The 18,982-nt window shown below is 48.7% G+C and overlaps 1 protein-coding gene across 1 annotated transcript in view; it reads left to right on the plus strand.

Moving 5' to 3' along the window:
- Positions 1–18,982, plus strand: part of GLRA1 (glycine receptor alpha 1) — a 227,625-nt gene that overhangs the window by 201,768 nt on the left and 6,875 nt on the right. The window contains exons 4-8 of the mRNA XM_054037382.1: positions 2,520–2,743; positions 7,188–7,270; positions 8,380–8,517; positions 9,187–9,401; positions 10,369–10,515. Coding sequence (XP_053893357.1) covers positions 2,520–2,743; positions 7,188–7,270; positions 8,380–8,517; positions 9,187–9,401; positions 10,369–10,515 — 807 coding nt within the window. The remainder of the gene's footprint in view (positions 1–2,519; positions 2,744–7,187; positions 7,271–8,379; positions 8,518–9,186; positions 9,402–10,368; positions 10,516–18,982) is intronic.

The following is an 18,982-nucleotide window of genomic DNA, read 5'->3' on the forward strand; positions in this document are numbered from 1 at the left end:
AATCCTGGGTTTAGCAGGCCAATGCTCAAACCACTGAGCTATCCCTCCCCCAAATAATAGCACCTGATCCCTCATGCTGAGTCGGCTCATTTGGTAGCATTCTTATCCCTGGGACAAGAGATTATATCGGTTCAGATTTCTGATCAGAACTCCGTCTTAGGCACAACACTGCAAGTTGGGCTGTTGCATTGCCAGAGATGCAATCTTTAAGGGAGGATCCTTGTGTTCTACAGGTGGGCTTTAAAGAACAGATGGCAGACTCATGGAATAACCCCATAGTCCTGGCAAACACTGCCTCACAGGAAAAAATACAAACAAATTGGTTCAAATGTTCAAGTTGAGCATTAGACACGATGAGCCCATAATAGTTGGTGTGCACACAGTTAATTCCTTGCCAGTATCTGACTCCCAGCTTTGTAAAATGCTTCAGGCTACTTCGAGTAAGAAAGGCACTAAATAAAACCATGGCCCTGATACTAACAATTAGTTTGGCCAAGGGCAGTGAAATTGGTTTTTGACATGCCACTCCTCGGGCACTGTCTGCTAAAATACTTGGAGCTTTTATCGTCCACCTGAGAGTCGGTTCTCTCTCTCTCATTTCAATCGGTCTGCTTCCTTTCTCATGCGAAAGGCAGGGAACGGGACAGGTGGCCTTGGGAAGCCATTGGGTCAGACACAGAGAACAAAAGTTGCCCCATTATTGTCCAGGAGAACGGGTCATGAATGTGAGCTAGAGATCAACAACCAGTTTAATCTGGAGAACCCAGGAGAACTGTAAAACATGAGATTATGGGACAAATGATATTGCTAAAGGGACACAGTGCAACGAAATCACAGACCAAGCCTATAAAATCGATACCATTCGTTATGAGTTATGGTTGGAGAGGAGAACCAAATGTACTAGCTTAGGAGCTAGAGAGGGGTCTCGAATGACATCACCCCCATGCTTCTCCTCCACCCACCCCACAGGAGAAAGTCTCAGAGCAAAAGGCTTGGAGGGAGATCGGTTGAGACTGTCTGGTGCCAGAGTTTTAATGTTTATGAACATGTAATATGGATCATCCCCTTTAGTGCTCGCTCTCGCTAACACCTTGGTTGGGCTTTTTTCTCTTTTAAATGTCCTTCTGGAGATGGAATTTGCGGCCTCTGTATCCCATTGCCAATTGCTGCCATAGCTGTAGACAGCCCTGTGTCACCACCACCATCCTAGTCAGAAAGAGTGGCAGGTTTTCGCCCTGCGTGGCCCAAATCCTGGGGCCCTGTGTGTTGAGACCTATCTGCCCTCCACAATTAAAGAGCTTTAGCAACGAGAGGAAGGATGGTCTTATGGCTAAGGAATTAGACTAGGCTTCAGAAGATGAGCGTTCAATTCCTAGCTCTGTCACACAGATTTCCTGTGGGATCTTGGGCAAGTCACTCATCCTCAATGCTATTTCCTTTGTCCATCTTGCCTATTTTGATTGAACATCTCTGCCCTGAAGAGCTGTCTCTTCCAACGTGTCTGTACAGTGGGGTTCCGGTCATGATTAGTGCGGCTTCAACACAAGTAACTTGATAGAGCCATGTTGATTCATAATAAAATGGATAATATCTACAAAGAACCTATGTAAAAGTGGGACTATAGATAGAGTCCCATCCCAAGAGACATTGCAGGGGTGGACACCTTGTGTTCTTAAGTGATCCTTTCCTCTATTCACAGTCAATGCTAAGGATGATAATAAACTCTGGACAAAGGAAGGGTTGTCATGGAGTAGGAGCTTTGAGGATGATGAAGTAAAAAGGGGAGAAATGTGGGGTCCTGGTGGATTCCCTCTCAGCAAGGAGGTAGCATGCCTACAAATAACAAGCGGGTGGAATACTGAATCCAATTGCTTTCTGTGCCCTCCCCTTAATCCTCCACAAGATGCATCTTGCAAATATAATTCCAGCCCTCAACACACTCAGTAAATGAACAGTATTTTAGTAGTCCTGGAGACTTAGTGAGAGTGTAGGTTCAGTAGCAGACCCTTGAATGGAATTTTTCTCTTCAAGCTAAATGCACAATAGCAGTGGTTTTCAATCTGGGGTCCACAGGCCCCTGGGGGTCCACAGACTATGTGATTTCCAAAGGAATCCCGCATCTCGATTTGAAATTTTGTAGGGGTCCTCAAAAATGAAAAAAAGATTGAAAACCACTGCCCTATAGCACTGGTGAGGCTGTAGCCTCACGTGCTATGGATTTGGGGATCACTGCAACAGAGCAGGTGTCGTGGCCAGCAGCTGTTTGTCCATCATTGTGTCTTTTGGCTACAGAGCTAAAAATACAAGGCAGTTATTCCTTGAGAAATAATGCCAGTAGGGAATGTCGCAGAGTAAGCGTGAGATCCTAGTCACGCCGAAGACATTGTTTGTTTGCTTGTTTCAACCCAGCTGCCTTCAGTGTCCCTTTCTTCTGCACTTAGCAGTTTCTGGCCACTGCTAGTGTCTTTTGGGCACCGTTAACTTTGTGCCCGCCACTAACTCTTGTGCCCTTATTGCAGGACTACAGGGTGAACATCTTCTTGCGGCAGCAGTGGAACGACCCGCGGCTGGCGTACAACGAGTACCCTGATGACTCCCTGGATTTGGACCCCTCCATGCTGGATTCCATCTGGAAGCCTGACTTGTTCTTTGCCAACGAGAAGGGGGCCCATTTCCACGAGATCACCACAGACAACAAACTTTTGCGCATTTCCAGAAACGGCAACGTCCTCTACAGTATCAGGTGAGACAGATAAAGAGAATGGTTGGCAGTGGGGGGACGGTGGGCCTAAGCATGCTTGAGGCTGAGTTGAGAAGCTGGTAAATAAACAGAGCATTAGGGGTTGGCCTTCAAACCACTGAGCTCCCTGGGTTCAAATCCCAGCAAACTGTCTTGATTCCATCCTCACAATTCTGAGGTAAAATCCAAGATGGCAGCCCTGCGCTGGCAAGGAGGCAGCAGCAAACACTGGTGTTTCACTCTTTAGCTCAGGTCTTGTAAACAAGTTTCAATTTAAAATCACATGACACTAACAAAATGGCTAGGATGGGCCTTCTACTGGGGAACATAAGAACTTCTCAACTGTGTGTCAGAGGCCTTCCATCCCTAACAGAAAAAGGAGATTCTCCATTAGGCCAAGAGATGTGCTTTTTGGAGTAGGTGGATGGTTCAATCCTCACTGCTGCTGCAAGCCAAGTGGCCGTGGTCTGCAGTAGTGATGTGTGTGAATTGTGTGTCTACACGCAAAAGGAGGTAACCTAATATACTCAAAACTGGTCCAATTTTATCTACACTTCTAGATATACACACCGTAATATATGTTACATACACATACATCTAAATGCTTATATACACGTACTGTGTGACATGAAACAAACTTAAAGGGGTATTGCCAAGATTGTTCAATCATGACATTAAGGTAACATGACATTTGTCTCATTACATGGATTCTATCTTAAGGACTGCCCTATCCATAGTTGGTTTTTTTTAATAGTTCCATCCTTTCTACAGCTGCAATCAGCCCAGTTTTCAAAAAGCACCTACCTAACCTGAGCACACAAATCCTGCATTTACATGTGCACCTAGACTTCTAGGTGCACAACTTCCCAGTTTGCACATCTGACACTTTGCATGAGCATATGTCATTTAGGTGTCCATATCTGAAGAGCAGGTCTTGCATACTTAAAAAAGAATGTTTCAGTGACCCATGAACAAGCCAGTACCTGAACCGCCCGCTCCGGCACAGGAGAACTGCACACATATGCTTGCTGAAGTGGTATTCATCTGAAAACTAACAGATGAATGCAATCCTTAAGGTAAATGTAACCAAATAGGGCAAACTATCAGAACACATTAGCTTCAAGGCCTAGCCATATTAATACAGTCCCTTTTAAAAAAGCATATGAATAAAATCATTTTTCTTTAGATTTATGTAGTTAGATACCTATCCAAAAGCTCTAGGCACCCTGACAATTAAAATTGCCACATAATAATACTCCTTGCAGCAATAAAGAGAAAGACATTCAGGCAGAACTAATAATAATGCTAAGTGATTCTGTTTTAAATATACCCAGTTCCTACTGAGATATGACACACAGACAGTTTGGAAGCTCTGACACGGGCGCTGTGTTTGAAATGGACGGGGAATGTACAGCATGTGCAGGACAATCTCAGTGGCAGGCAAAGAAAGCACTTCGGTTTGTTATGGCATGGTCCCTCCATACTCACAGATGGCTCAGTCCTACTGAAGGTGCTGTAGTTGGGATTAGTGCTTCCTGAAAAAAAGGTTGCATTTGGGGTGGAGAAGGAAATCACATCAACACAAGGGAGGTGGATGAGAGCCATTCACTTACTCAATACACAAACTGAAGCAAGCAGAGGATCGGCGGGGCTTCTGCTATGTGATCCCGACCTATTATTAGGGCTGCACTAATAGGGATGGGGATGGGATGGGAAAGCCAGGTAAAGGGGGTTCCTAGATAATCCCTTTCTTCCCCAATTCAAGCTCTTCACTTATCCTAGATTTAAATTAAATAAGACCCAGAACCTGCAGCCTTCAAATATATGCTATTCCCCCTGAGGTCAATGGGAGTGTTACATGAACAAGACCTACAATAACCCAGCCCTCAATTCCTTGTCTAAACTAGGGGTTTATTACCTTTGCAGCTGACCACTGATTGCTGAATTAAGGCAAACTTCTGGTATAGATAAACCCTTGGCTAAATGGGACCATTTTCCTCTACCATTGCATTGAAACCAAGTGGAGTTACAAATTTGCATGGTTTGGATGCCCAGAACCATCAATCTACCCAGATTTTGCTCCAAACCTGGTCCAGGTAATCGACCGAACTTTGGGCACTGCAGCAAGAAACCCAGTGTGAGTTAAGAGTTTATACTGATCCCCCTCCCCACCCCAACTCACATTGCTTTGCGGATCACCTGGTTTCCTAACCTCTTTATTCCATTCTCCTGTGTGGTTTTCACTCAGGAGAGCTGGGAGGGCGAGTAAGGGGGTATTTTTCTACCCCAGAACCTCGCAACCTTTTCCCAGCATTACTCCACAGGGTCACTCATTTGCCATAGGAATCCAGAACACTTCTGTGGAACTGTACTACTTGCACTAATTCGCCTTTGGAAAACATCCATTTCCCCACTCTCCCTGGTTTTTTAAAGCAATAAATTTAAGAACAAGCACTTTTATTAAAAATGCTAGGGGGGGAAAGGAGCCAAAAAGACGTCCCAAAGACATTTTGCCTTCTTCGTAGTGTGGATTTGTGTTACATTGGGAACTCCAGGTGACTCAAACCTCACATTACAATCCCCAAAGGCAGGCGGCAGCTGCGTCTTATTATGCTATCTCATGTGTCCGGTGGCAGCGTGGTGCTGTGGAATGGACAATGAACAGGCAGTGATGTAATGCAGATCGCCACCATCAGAAATGGGGGATGGTTTCAGTGCAGATAGCAGCTACCAGACAGCAAGCCAAAGCAGTAATCAAAGCTGCCAATCGTGTAGGCAGAGTTTGGAGACCTGATGCCTCCCCCCATTTTTTTAAATCACTGCGGTTTGAAACCGTTCTCCACCAACCAGCCATCAGCGCCAGATGACCTAGTAGTTGGTGTTCTGAGCTGATGGGCAGGAGACACATGTCTGAGTCCTCGTTATGGTCCCTCTCTGGCTGGGGCTGGGAGGGGTCCAAAGGTGGACTGCTGAGTCACTGCAGTGCTGGAGTTACTCTGTAAGATGGTGGGATGACTCAGCAGAAGAAAAACCAGCAATATCCAAGCAAGGTTGTCACCCCTGGTTTCTCTTTACCAAAGAAGGAAAAATATGTGAACACAACCGGCATGTAAATCAGCTAATCCCCAATCAACTCAGTCTGACAACTACTGGGTGTGGAGTCCAACTTTCTCAAAGGTATCTTCTCGCTCCCCTACAGCCAGGGCCATCTGAACCAGAGTCAGCCCTGAATTGACTGGCAACCAGGCATTGCTCTGACACCCTGTCACAGTGCTCAGCGGCAGCCCTGCTGGCTGATTAAGGAACAATGGAGAGGCCTGTAATTGGTCCATCCAGGCCTCCTCAGCCAGAAGGATGTTTTAATAGGCAGCAAGTTTAAAACAAACAAAAGGAAGTATTTCTTCACACAACACACAGTCAACCTGTGGCACTCCTTGCCAGAGGATGTTGTGAAGACTATAACAGGGTTCAGAAAAAGAATTAGATAAATTCATGGAGGACAGGTCCATCAACGGCTATTAGCCAGGATGGGCAGGGATGCAAAACCATGCTCTGCAGTGTCCTTAGCCTCTGTTTACAAGAAGCTGGGAATGGGCAACAGGGGATGGATCACTTGATGATTACCTGTTCTGTTCATTTCCTCTGGGGCACCTGGCATTGGCCACTGTCAGAAGGCAGAATATGGGGCTTGATGGACCTTTGGTCTGACCCAGTATGGCCGTTCTTATGAGCATGGAGCATAATGCAGAGAGACACGGTGGTGCATCATGGGACATGGAGTCTGACCAGGAGGCATCGGCTAGAGGAGACAATGGGGCACAAGGGACCTGGAACTACAACTCCCACGAGGCACTGCCGCGGCTCAGGCAGATATAGAGTTTGACACTGACCTAACCCAAAATATTTTGTTTCAATTTTCCCAACAGAAAATTTTGTTGAAATCTATCATTTCCTCACGCCCCCACGCAAATTTCAATTTGGACAAAGCCCCATTTTCCAACAGGAAAATGTTTTGTTTGAAATTTTCCAACGAGCACTAGCCTTTAGAAATATCCTATTTGGTGGATCCATGATATCAGACTGGTCCAGATTGTTATGTGCCTGAGGCGTGAAGCAGCAAGACAGTTCGGTGTGGGACTCTTCTGTTCTACACAATCCAAGAAATGGTGTTGTCACAACACGCCACTGGCAAAAGGCAGCTGGGAATTAAATCACAGGCCCAACTGCTCGGTATTTCTGACACAGTGCAGTGTCACACTTGAAACTACATTTAAGGAAGATGCAGATAATCCAGGCAATGCCCCCAAACAGGTAGGTGTGGCCCTGCACAGGTAGTGGACTAGCCTATCTATACAAGAGTGGGCACCTAAATTGTTCAGATGTCATGTAACTACTTGTCAGTGTTCAAACTGAGTCTGGGATTCCCCTGTCTGTCTTCTCCTCCCAGGATTACACTAACGCTGGCTTGTCCCATGGATCTGAAGAACTTCCCCATGGACGTGCAGACGTGCATCATGCAGTTAGAGAGCTGTGAGTCCTGAGGGGTTTCCCCTCTAAAGATAACCACCATGTTTGCTCTGTCCCTCTTCAACAATCAGCTGGTTCTCCGATTATGACAGACAAAGGGGGATAAAAGCCAGGACATACTACCTGGCATGTGTGTGTCGGCATGATCCTCTGCTCACACTCCTTTACCTGCCATCACCCACACAGCCCCGCCTAGCACTAGTTTCTACCAACAACTATTTCTTGTGCCTGTGATGGAGGAATAAAGCCCCTGTCAAAGACAAAGGGCATTCGGAGATGGATAGGGGAGGGCTCTTAAATCAGGGATCAGAGGCCAAAGTAGGGGTCCACATCCCTCCCCTCCTTGCATCCTTCCCCCAAGAGCCCAGACATAAGCCTGTCTGTCACCGTGGTCCTTACAATCTTGTTTATTAGTTTTGCCAGGATTGTTTCATTCCTGCCACTAGCACTCACTCAGGGAGCAGTTCATGTGGGAGGTCAGACTAGATGATCATAATGGTCCCTTCTGACCTTAGAGTCTATGAGTCTATGAGTTTTCCAGGAAACAACCTGACATCTCTTAGCTTGATCCAGGTTCAAGCAATTGCTGAACTCCTAAAGGGGGCGCTCTTGTTTATCTGCATTTACATTGGCCTCCTGCTTTGAAGGAGAAAGGTGAAGGTTCTCCAAGCTGCAAGTGGGGCTTCCCCCGCCCCCACTTTAGGACACATGCTTGCACCTACAGGAACCCCTACGTGCCTCCTTCACTATAAGGAAAGGAAGCCAACGATTAACTTAATGCAGAGGAAGAGGCTAGGGCTGAAAGGCTAAGCTAAGCTAAAAGAATAGCCCAAGCCCACAGAAAATCTGATTTATTGGACAGGAATCCACTGTGACGCATGAAGTGCACCACTGCCCATCTATACCATTTATATAAGATTTCATCACCAGGTATGCCTCAGCAAACCTGTTGTGTGACGCAATGGAGAACCACGAAACCCATCCTATCATGTCTAACTCCCTGCATCCGTGCAGGACTTCCTTCTCCGCAATACCATCCCTGTCTTCGCACCTGTCTTCGACACCATTTGATTTCTTGCTCATGTGTCCTATTTGTTCCCTACTCTCAACAGTTGGCTACACAATGAACGATCTGATATTCGAATGGCAAGAGAAAGGAGCTGTGCAGGTTGCTGATGGATTAACCTTGCCTCAGTTTATCCTGAAGGAAGAAAAAGATTTGCGATACTGCACCAAGCATTACAACACAGGTCAGTAACAGGGCATAAACTGTCTCCCATCCTCAGGGCCCTGTCTCCCATCCTCAGGGCCATTTACCTTTACTCGCTAAGCTCCTTGCAGTAAGAATTTGGCCCTGTATATTTGCTACACATCATCTGTTGCATGCTCGTGGCATTTATCTAACAATTATATCCTGGAGAACAACCTGTCTAAGGACTTGCTGAAGATACAATCTTCACACAAATGTATTGCCAGTAAGAAGCTAACAGACTCAAAACTTATGTCTCCTATGTACCCTTCTTGTGCCCATCAGAGGTCTCTGAGTCTGCCGGGGTATTTCATTCGGACCCTCTCCCCAAGCTCACCTTCATGCTGTGTCTGTTCTAGAACTCAATGGGGAACTTCAGTCTACACGCCTGTTAATCTGGCACCTTTCACTAGCACAAATTCACTTTCATTTAGTTAAAAAAAGATGTTAGAGGGAGACTCATGGTGTTGTCGTGCTGATGTTATTAATGCATGTGCTAGCACTAGTGATACTCAGCCATCCCCTACCACATGTCCTCTTTGCTCAGCAAGAACGGTTTCTTAGCCAGGGAGTGAAAATTGCAGGCAGCCATTGTTTGCTGAGGTTGGATGCCATGAGATTATCATGCCTCCTACCAGTAACCCTCTAATTTAACTCCTGTCATTCTCAGGCAAGTTCACCTGCATAGAAGCACGTTTCCACCTGGAGCGACAGATGGGCTACTACCTAATCCAGATGTATATCCCCAGCCTTCTGATAGTCATCCTGTCTTGGATCTCCTTCTGGATCAACATGGATGCTGCGCCTGCCCGTGTTGGCCTGGGCATCACCACTGTGCTCACTATGACCACCCAGAGCTCTGGTTCCCGAGCATCATTGCCCAAGGTACGGAGCACGTCGGACACTTGGAAGAAATTCCTTCAAACCAATGCATTGAACAGTTAGGGCCAGATCTTCAAATATGTCCAGAATTCCAGTCAACAAACTTGCGCACGGGCTTTCCACTACCTTTGTATGCTCCCAAATTTGTGGGCCACCAGTGGCCAGGCCAGCCTCAATGTACGTTAAAGCTGAGCTGTGCTAAGTTACATTAGCAGTAACTGCCCCCTAGGGGGCAGCATTCTAAGCCAGAGAACTGCGCTCTCAGGCCATGCCCCAAGTGCCTACAAACTCTTAACATGCATATTATATTAGTTCATATACTCAGTGTATCTCCTACATTCAATATTAATACTGAATCTGGCCCACTAAGATACAATCACGGAATCACAGAAATGTAGGGCTGGAAGTGACCTAAGAGGTCATCAAGTCTGGTCCCAGGGCTGAGGCAGGACCAAGTAAACCTAGACCATCCCTGACAGGTGTTTGTCCAACCTGTTCTTAAAAAACCTCCAGTGATGGGGATTCCACAGCCTCCCTTGGAAACCCATTCCAGAGCCTAACTACCCGTATAGTTAGAAAGTTTTTCCTAATATCTAACCTAAATCTCCCTTGCTAAAGATTAAGCCCATTACTTCTTGTCCTGCCTTCAGTGGACATGAAGAATAACTGAAACTCGGGTTTCTTCCTATTCTGTATGTGCTACTATTTTTCCCTTGCACAACCCATTGCATCTATACACTAGATAATTTCAGATGTGGGATTGTTTTTAAGGGGAAACAAGGATTAACATCGGGTCCTGGACAACATTCCCTCGCTCGGTAAGACAGGTTTTAATGTCTATGAGCGCTTGCTGAGCATATCATGGCTGCCTCAATTTTTTCATTATCACTTTCCAAAGAGCTTGGGGGAATAGCGAGAAGAAAGGCAGATGCTGGAACAAGGTGTCTCAGTCTCCCTCTCTAACCCACAGGTGTCCTACGTTAAGGCCATAGACATCTGGATGGCGGTGTGCTTGCTGTTCGTGTTCTCAGCTCTTCTGGAGTATGCCGCGGTCAACTTTGTGTCCCGGCAGCACAAAGAGCTGCTCAGATTCAGAAGGAAGAGGAGGCACCACAAGGTAATACACAAGTCATGCAGAGCACAGCTGGTCCCAAGGAGTCCCCACCCTCTAGAACCTCAGAGGGTCACTCACATGGCCAGCTGGATCTAGCAAGTGGCGCTCAGGGAAGTCCTTTACATACAGTGAGATAGTGAGGAGGGGCAAGTATCAGAGCACATGGCCAGTTCTACTGCTTCTGGTTTCTCCTCCAATATTCAGCTTGCTCCCGGGGTGTACCGAACTCCTTTATTTGGTTTACGATGCCTGTTCAGGGATTTATGTCTAAAAAGACAGTTCTCCCAAGAGTGACTTCCATAGGGACTGGTTTGGAAGTGCTGCTTGTTTTGATGTTCGGGGGCAGTGGGAGGGGGGCTATCATGGAATGGCATAACCTAGGGAGGCAGCTTACCATAGCGTGAAGGTAAGTGACACCCTCATTGTATCTGCCACCTTGCCGAATAGCGCTACGTTCAGAAGCATCTGCTGCTCGGATTTACTGTGATGTTCCTCTCTAAAATACCTTTAAAATGTCCTTAGCCAAGCTCCATGCACGTTCCCCATGACTGAAATCAATCAGAACATGCCTGTGTTGGGTAGAAATCTACAGCCTGCACATTGGAAGCTTTGGAACCTTTCAGAAGGTGCCCACAGCAGAGATGCTATGCCACAGAATGAACTAGAGAGAGAAATAGAACAGTAGATACAATTAGAGGCAAAGAAATATGAATAGCTGTCTCAGGCTGGCTCTAAATGCAGAGATGAATAGATACTAAAGAAGCTGAGCTTAATAAGCAGATAAAACTCATCTCCTCCATGGCAGGTGCCTTGCCTCTCTTGAGAGAGAACAGCTCAACAGTAGGTGATAAGGTCCTAGAGAGGAAGTGAGTAATTATTTCTGGAGGAGATCCCACCTTGATTACAGGTGTGCAAACAGAAGAGTCAAAATCAAACCAGATCTCACCTATGTGACTCAACCAAGTGTATGAGAGTGTCTAGAATAGAAGTCTCCACTGAAAGAGAATGGAACAGCTAAACGGTTGGTTGACTCGCTATGGTCATTAATAAGCAAGCAGTGCCCGTCGGAGCCAGCTTCCACAATTTGTGTTAGCACCAATACCTGTCCAGATCAGCGTATTCATGTAACTGTATGATTTCAGGGCAGTGAACTTCATAAGTGTACGAGAAAAGAACAGAGGCCGTTCTGCCATTGGTGCACCATCTCATTCAGGAAATAGATCAGGGAACTTTACCTTCATCCCAGTTCCACGCATCATCCTCAGCAGTTAGCACAACCGTGTTCACCTTCCATTTTCGCTATGAACATTCTGGGAAGGGCCCCAGGACTGCTCTAAGGGTCAGTGTACAGCAGCTCACTAAGGGTTTGTAACTGCATTATAGCAATTACATTGCACGTGCACTAATCCCTAGCCTACAACTAGCAGGATTTACCTGCTAGGAAAGGGTAAGGCAAAGCTGCCTTTCTTCTGCCTTCCATCTCCCCAGTGCTGGGGGATGATTTGGCTCAGGGCTGCTTTAATTTGTTTTGCCTGGAACAAGTTCCCTAGGGGCCACTCAGCCAGTCCAGGATCTGCAGCGTGCAGCATTCTCTGCACCCACCCGCTCAGCACTCACTGAACAGCTTGAGGCAGGGAGGACAGCATAGCATGCAGCTGGCTCTGCCGGGTTGACATCACCCAGGGATTCCCCTCTGTAAGGGGAATTCCCAGCTGCCCCTTAGGGCTTTCCCGCTGTGCAACGTGGAAGGGAGCAGTCGCAGAGCCCAGGGATCTGACCCTCTAAAGAATGGGATTTATTTGTTTTCTGCTTTATCAGCCTGTCTTGCTAGTAGTGCTGACCACTGCTTCAGACTGGGAGTGCCAGCCTTGCTCAGGGATCCCTGGCTTCAGCCCAGGGGACTTGCTATGCATAGACCGGAAGATTTAGCACTTGGCTGAACCACACCTCTGCCAGTCTGTTCTCTCCAGGAGGTTGTCTTACAGTACACCCCCCTCTCCAGCTGGCCCGTCCCTTACAGCAGAGGAAGACAGCCTATTAGACGAAGTGCCATGGGACTCTCCCAAGAATTGTAAACATTTACAAGACATAGACAAGAATGTAGGACCCATCCCGTTACACTGAGCCAGGCACTGTCCTGTAGGGGGCTCCAAAGAGCAGTGGCATGAATGTAATGAAATGCCACAACTTCAGTGCAGAGCTCGGCAGAGGACTAAGATGCCCTTGTAAAAGTGCCCTCAATTAACTAGAGAGACAAGGTGGGCGAGGTAATAGCTTTTATTAGACCAACTTCTGTTGGTGAGAGGGACAAGCTTTTGAGCTACACGGAACTCTTCCTCGGATCTGGCTCTGCAAAACTTGTCTCTCTCACCAACAGAAGTTGGTCCAATAAAAGATATTACCTCACACCTTGTATCCCTTATATCCTGGGACCAACATGGCTACAACTGCAAACTTAATTAACTAGGACAATCAACTAAGAAGCAGTGGATTTTCAGCACCATACCTAAATCACTGGCCTATAGCAAGAGTTAATTTGTTATGAAGAATCACCCCAGAACTCTAGAAAAATAGGTCAAACCACGGAGAAACTGGACTTCTAGCTGCACAATGGTTCCGCACATGCCGGAGAAATTTTCACAATTTCAGGAGGCAGCATGATCTAGTGGATAAGATGCCAGGAGACCTGGGTTTTGTTCACAGCTCTCTAACATCTAGACAACCAACTTCCCGCCCTGTGCTTTGGTTTCCCCATCTGCAAAATGGGTGATAATGCTTGCTCACTTTTGTAAAGCATTTTCAGAGCTCTGGATGAAGAATGTCATATAAATGCACAAAGACAAGTGCTCGATGGGCCATGGGAACCAACAGCAAAGTTCCCATTAACTTCAGTTGTGCACAATCAGGCCATGTCACTTAGACAAAACTAGCACATTCTGATTCTGAGGGAGTGAGACCTGCCTGCTTAAAGCAGTCTGAGCTGCAGCCATCCAGCACGGGTGCCTCATTGTGCTTTTATCTCCTAGTGCAGATTCAAGCATCCCTTTTACTGCATGCAGCTCGCTCTGCCGTACTGTTGACAAAATAATAATAAAAACTCTAGTTAGGTCATTTCAAAAGATCTGTTTGCCAGAGGTATTCAACCAAACGCAAGGCTGCTATTACAATCCCTGCATAATCTGACAGTAATTTTAATTGGAACAAAGCACAAATAAAAACATGCCCAGTAAGCGAGGGTTGCACGCTCATCAAAACTTGCGGTTGATTGCGTATAGTCAAAGCACATTGTATAGCTGCGGGAGAACCTGATGGCTCTATCCCGGTGCCCTGACAGGTTCTGATCTCTTTCTTCTACGCACTGACATGTCACACGGAATGAAATCATGTATTAAAATGGGCAGCACTGAAGGAGCGATCAGATTGGCTGACGGGGACTTCAGCCCACTATGGCTGTACAGGTCAAAACTTGCTAGCCCCAGGGCCGTCCCTAGCTACTCGGGGGGGGGGGCAGGGAGGGAGGGCAGGCAGGCTTCCACACAAGGAGGGGCTGGCCCCAGGCTTCTGTGGAAGGGGGGGCGGGGGGCTGGCTTGGGGGAGCAGGGGGGAACCACTCCCCAGCACTCACCGGCAGCGTAGCTGGTGCCGGGTCGCTGCACTTTCCACCGGTGAGTGCAGGCCCAGCCCTGCTGCAGTCCTCAGGGGAGAGGAGATGGGGCTGGAGTGGGGCAGGGGCTTTGGGGAAGGGGTGGAGTGGGGGCGGGGCTTGGCCGGAGCAGGGGCAGGGCCATGGGGAAGAGGTGGTGCAGGGGCTGGAGCAGCACGCAGCTGCACAGGGCACCAGGAAATGTGGTGCCCCATATTCCCTGGTGCCCTACACAGCTGCGTACTTTGCATATGAGTAGGGACAGCCCTGGCTAGTCCCCTTGCCTCCCCTTCATATCATGTGACCAACATGCTCCAAGGTGCTTCAGTGATGTATTCTCATAGGTGAATCTAGACTCACCGGCTATATTCTATTCATTTTGATTTTCATTTTACTTAGTCGCCGACGTAAGTGGGCTAGACTTCCCTGTCTGCAATGGCACTTCCCCACAAAAAATTTCTTTCCGGATTTCATTTGTACCCCAGAGGTGAAAGTTAGCCAGTATGGGCCAGTACGGTGTACTGGTAAGAAAGTGGCCACCGGTACGGGGTGGTACACAGCCGACATTAAAGCGCTGCCACATACCAGCAGGGCCGCTGACAGGGGGTGGGGAGCAAAAGGGGCAGTTGCCCCAGGGCCTGGCGATTTAAAAGGTCCCGGTGCTCCCGGCAGTGGCTGGGAGCCCAGGGCCCTTTAAATCACCACCGGAGCCCCAGGCGGCGTGGGCCAGGCAGCGCTGAAGGGCTGACAGGGGGAGTCTGGCCCCAGCCCTGCCCCTTCCTCCCAAGGCCCCGCCACTTCTGGGGGCCCAGAGTCCCCCCTTTGCCCGGGAGCCTGGCCGCTCTGCATACCAGTAAGTCCTTTAAGTTACTTTCACCACGTTGTGCTCTTAAATTCACAACACTCTCCCCGCAGCACGCACAAGTGTGAGAGACTCAACTAGCCTGTAAAGCGACTTGCAGACTTATACCCCCCGATACCTTCCATGTTGGAGTCCTTCCATAGAACTAGAAGGTACAACTGACCTCACCAAGGGCTGAATATCCTTCCCATAAAATATGCAGTTAGTGATTAAACGAGCCACGTTTTCAGTCATGTTTCGTACCTACGAAAAAGCATCTCTGCTTGCCAGTCAGGTCGCTAAGCACCCCACTACCCAAAGAGCACGTCCAACTCGGATGGAGGCGCATTTCTAATGGTGGAAAAACTTGGCTATGCATTTCCACAGGTATAAATCAAGGCCAGCAGCAGATAGAGAAATTGGCTCAATCAATGTAAGAGGGACATTTTCATTCCATTACTATTTGCAATTTCACAATTTATATAGGGAGGCACTTTGTGAAATTCAGCAAGCGTGTGTGTGTGTGTGTGTGTGTGTGTGAGAGAGAGAGAGAGAGAGAGAGAGAGAGAGAGAAAGCTGGCCAATCAGGGAGCAGAAGCAATATCATATGACCAGTCACACACCACAAATAATGAACAGCAAACAGCCAAAGGCAACAAGTTGTGAACACCCCATACCCCAGAGGTTCCCAAACTGGGGGGCATACCCCACTAGGGGGACATGGAGGAATGTTTTGGGGGGCGCAGCAGGGAGCGCCAGCCAGCCCCTCTGTGCTCCCAGCTCTGCTCCAGCCCTGCCCCGAGCCTCAGCCCCCGACCATGGCCCAGCTGCAGCTGTGCACCTGGCCCTGCCCCCAGCCCCGTTGTCAGCTCCTGGCTGCAACTCCATTCCCAGACCCGGACCCACCCCAGCTGCGGCCCCAGCCTTGGGCCCCTTACTCCTGTCCCTGCTCCCAGCCCTAGGGGGATGGGGGGCAGACAGGGGTAAGGGGGGGGCGCGAAAATTTGGGGACCACTGCCATAGACTGACTGTCCAAGCCCCCTTTGGCAACTACGTACTATGGTGTGTGCAGCTTTAAAAACTGTGGTGACAATGCGGTTACTGCCCCTTCAAGGTCTAGAACATTCTGGTCTCACAGAGCACTATTGACTTTTCATCGTTTGCTGGAGTTGGAGACTGAACAGGGTAATGCCAGCTTGATCCCTTTGTGGGTTTTATTCTTGTTGCTGCCATCCTCATCCAGTTAAAGTCATTTTGGTTCATTAAAAGGCCCGATTGGCTGATTTGGCCCTGGAGACATGGCGCTCCCCCATAAAGAATAAATTCACAGAAAATCAAGACTGGCCCGTGAATGATTCATAAAGAACAAAAAGGGCTAAATTTGCAGTGAATATTATTCACAATTATTTGATATATGTGTGTGTTTGTGTGCGTGTGTCCCTGCCTGACACACCTGTAGTGGAGATGGTAGTCAGGACTCCAAAGTTAAGACTGAGATGTGTCTTGCACCGTGCACCTGATTATTAGAGGAGGGGCCTGGGTTCTCAGCACCTCTGAAAATCAGGCATACGGTGTTTGTACTGCATGCTAGTTGCATTGAGATTTCTACTTCAGTCTTCATTGAGATGATGTAGGTGTAGGCCTGCATCTATGGCTCAGCAGCGGCACCGGAGGCAGCAAACAGGGCGGCTAACAGGGGAGTTTGAGAGGGAGTTCTCATTGGAGGAGAAGGTACCTGTATTTGCATCTGTCCTGGGTGTTCCTGGGTGTTCCTGTGTGTTTGTTTGTTTTGGTTTGTAGGGGCCGGCAGGGGCTGGGTGCTGGGACGGACGCCGAGGCCTGAGCAGGGGGCGGGGCTTGGCTGATTAGGGGGCCCATAAAAGCGGCCGCCCAGCCAGGCAGCGGCACAGCTGCGAGCAGCGGCACCGGAGGCAGCAAACAGGGCGGCTAACAGGGGAGTTTGAGAGGGAGTTCTCATTGGAGGAGAAGGTACCTGTATTTGCATCTGTCCTGGGTGTTCCTGGGTGTTCTTGTGTGTTTGTTTGTTTTGGTTTGTAGGGGCCGGCAGGGGCTGGGTGCTGGGACGGACGCCGAGGCCTGAGCAGGGGGCGGGGCTTGGCTGATTAGGGGGCCCATAAAAGCGGCCGCCCAGCCAGGCAGCGGCACCGGAGGCAGCAAACAGGGCGGCTAACAGGGGAGTTTGAGAGGGAGTTTGCAGGGGGAGGTAAGGGGGGAGGCAGGAGGGCACGGTGTGGTGTGTGCCCTGAGTCCACAGGCGCCGTGGGCAGGGAGCCCAGCAGGCATGAGCCAAGCAGCAGCAGCAGACAGAATGCAGATGGCTGCATGTGGAAGCTGTGGTATGTATATGGTCCTAGCAGGGGAGCCGGAACACAGGTATGTGTGTATGAAGTGTCGCCTGATAGTGTTACTGGAGGAAAAGATTAAGGGGCTAGAGATGCAGGTAGATACCCTGGTGGAGTTTAGGCGGGGGTTTGAGCAGCTGATGGAGGACAGGCAAGGAGGGGCTGAAGGAGAACGCCCTGCGGCACAGGTAGAGGCAGAGGAGGGTGATAGGGGAATGGAAGGGGGAGAGCATGGGAGGTGGAACCATGTGACTGTCAGAAGCAGGCCAAGGAAAAGAAGGGCCAGTGAGGGGGGAATAGAACTCAGGAATAGGTTCGAGTGTTTGGATAGCGAGGTGGAGGGGCAGCAGGTGGCGGCTGAAGGTGGGAGAGTGAGGAAGAAGAGAAGAGCGGCTAGTCCGAGAGAGAGAGGGGAGGAGTTGATGGAGACAGCACCAATTCTGGGCCCCGGGAGGATTCAGGAAGGCATAAGGGGGAGCATTAGGGAAGATAGGAACAGGCTCAGGTCAGGACTAGAGGGATTAGAGACTAGATTACTAGATGGCACTGTTGCCAGGCGAAGGCAGGTGTATGTAATTGGAGACTCATTACTGAGGAGATTGGACAGGCCTGTGACCAGGGCGGACCCGGAGAACAGAAGGGTGTGCTGTCTCCCGGGCGCAAAGATACGCGATGTGGACCTGCGGTTGAAAAGGATCCTAAAAGGAGCAGGTAAGAACCCCTTGATAATCCTTCATGTAGGAACGAATGACACGGCTAGGTTCTCGTTAGAGAGAATCAAGGGAGATTATGCCAGGCTGGGGAAGACGCTCAAGGAGATAGAGGCTCAGATTATCTTTAGTGGGATTCTGCCCGTTCCGAGGGAAGGGCAGCAAAGGGCTGATAGGATTGTGAGAATAAATACTTGGCTAAGGGAGTGGTGCTATAAGGAGGGCTTTGGGATGTATGGCCACTGGGAGGCTTTTGGGGACAGACACCTGTTCTCGCGGGATGGGCTTCACCTGAGTAGGGAAGGAAATAGACTTCTGGGAGGGAGGCTGGCTCATCTTATCAAAAGAGCTTTAAACTAGGAAGTTTGGGGAGAAGGTTGGGAGATGCACAGTTAATCTCCACGCCAGATTCCAGTATGGAAAAGGTGAGTAAAATGAGAGGAGACATAGCCGGGGAGACAAGATTGGACATAGGAAGGACAGGGGGGACGGGCACAAGGCGGCCCGCAACATATAGTGCTACTAATGGGAGACAGGCTAAACGACATACATTAGGGTGTTTATACACCAATGCGAGAAGCCTAGGTAATAAAATGGAGGAATTGGAGCTCTTGGTCCAAGAGCTGAAACCGGATATCGTAGGAATAACAGAAACGTGGTGGAATGACGGTCACGACTGGAACACAGGTATGGAGGGGTATACGCTGTTTAGGAAAGACCGGAACAAAGGTAAAGGTGGGGGGGTGGCATTGTATGTCAACAGTGAAATAAGCTGTAAAGAAATAATAGTGGATGGATTAGATAACACAGAGTCCGTCTGGGCAATACTCACACTGGGTAATAGGACTACTAGAGCCTCTCCGGGGATAGTGCTTGGAGTGTGCTATAGACCGCCGGGATCGACCCAGGATAT

The sequence above is a fragment of the Malaclemys terrapin genome, chromosome 8 (genome assembly GCF_027887155.1).
Source record: "Malaclemys terrapin pileata isolate rMalTer1 chromosome 8, rMalTer1.hap1, whole genome shotgun sequence".
Classification (NCBI taxonomy): Eukaryota; Metazoa; Chordata; order Testudines; family Emydidae; genus Malaclemys; species Malaclemys terrapin.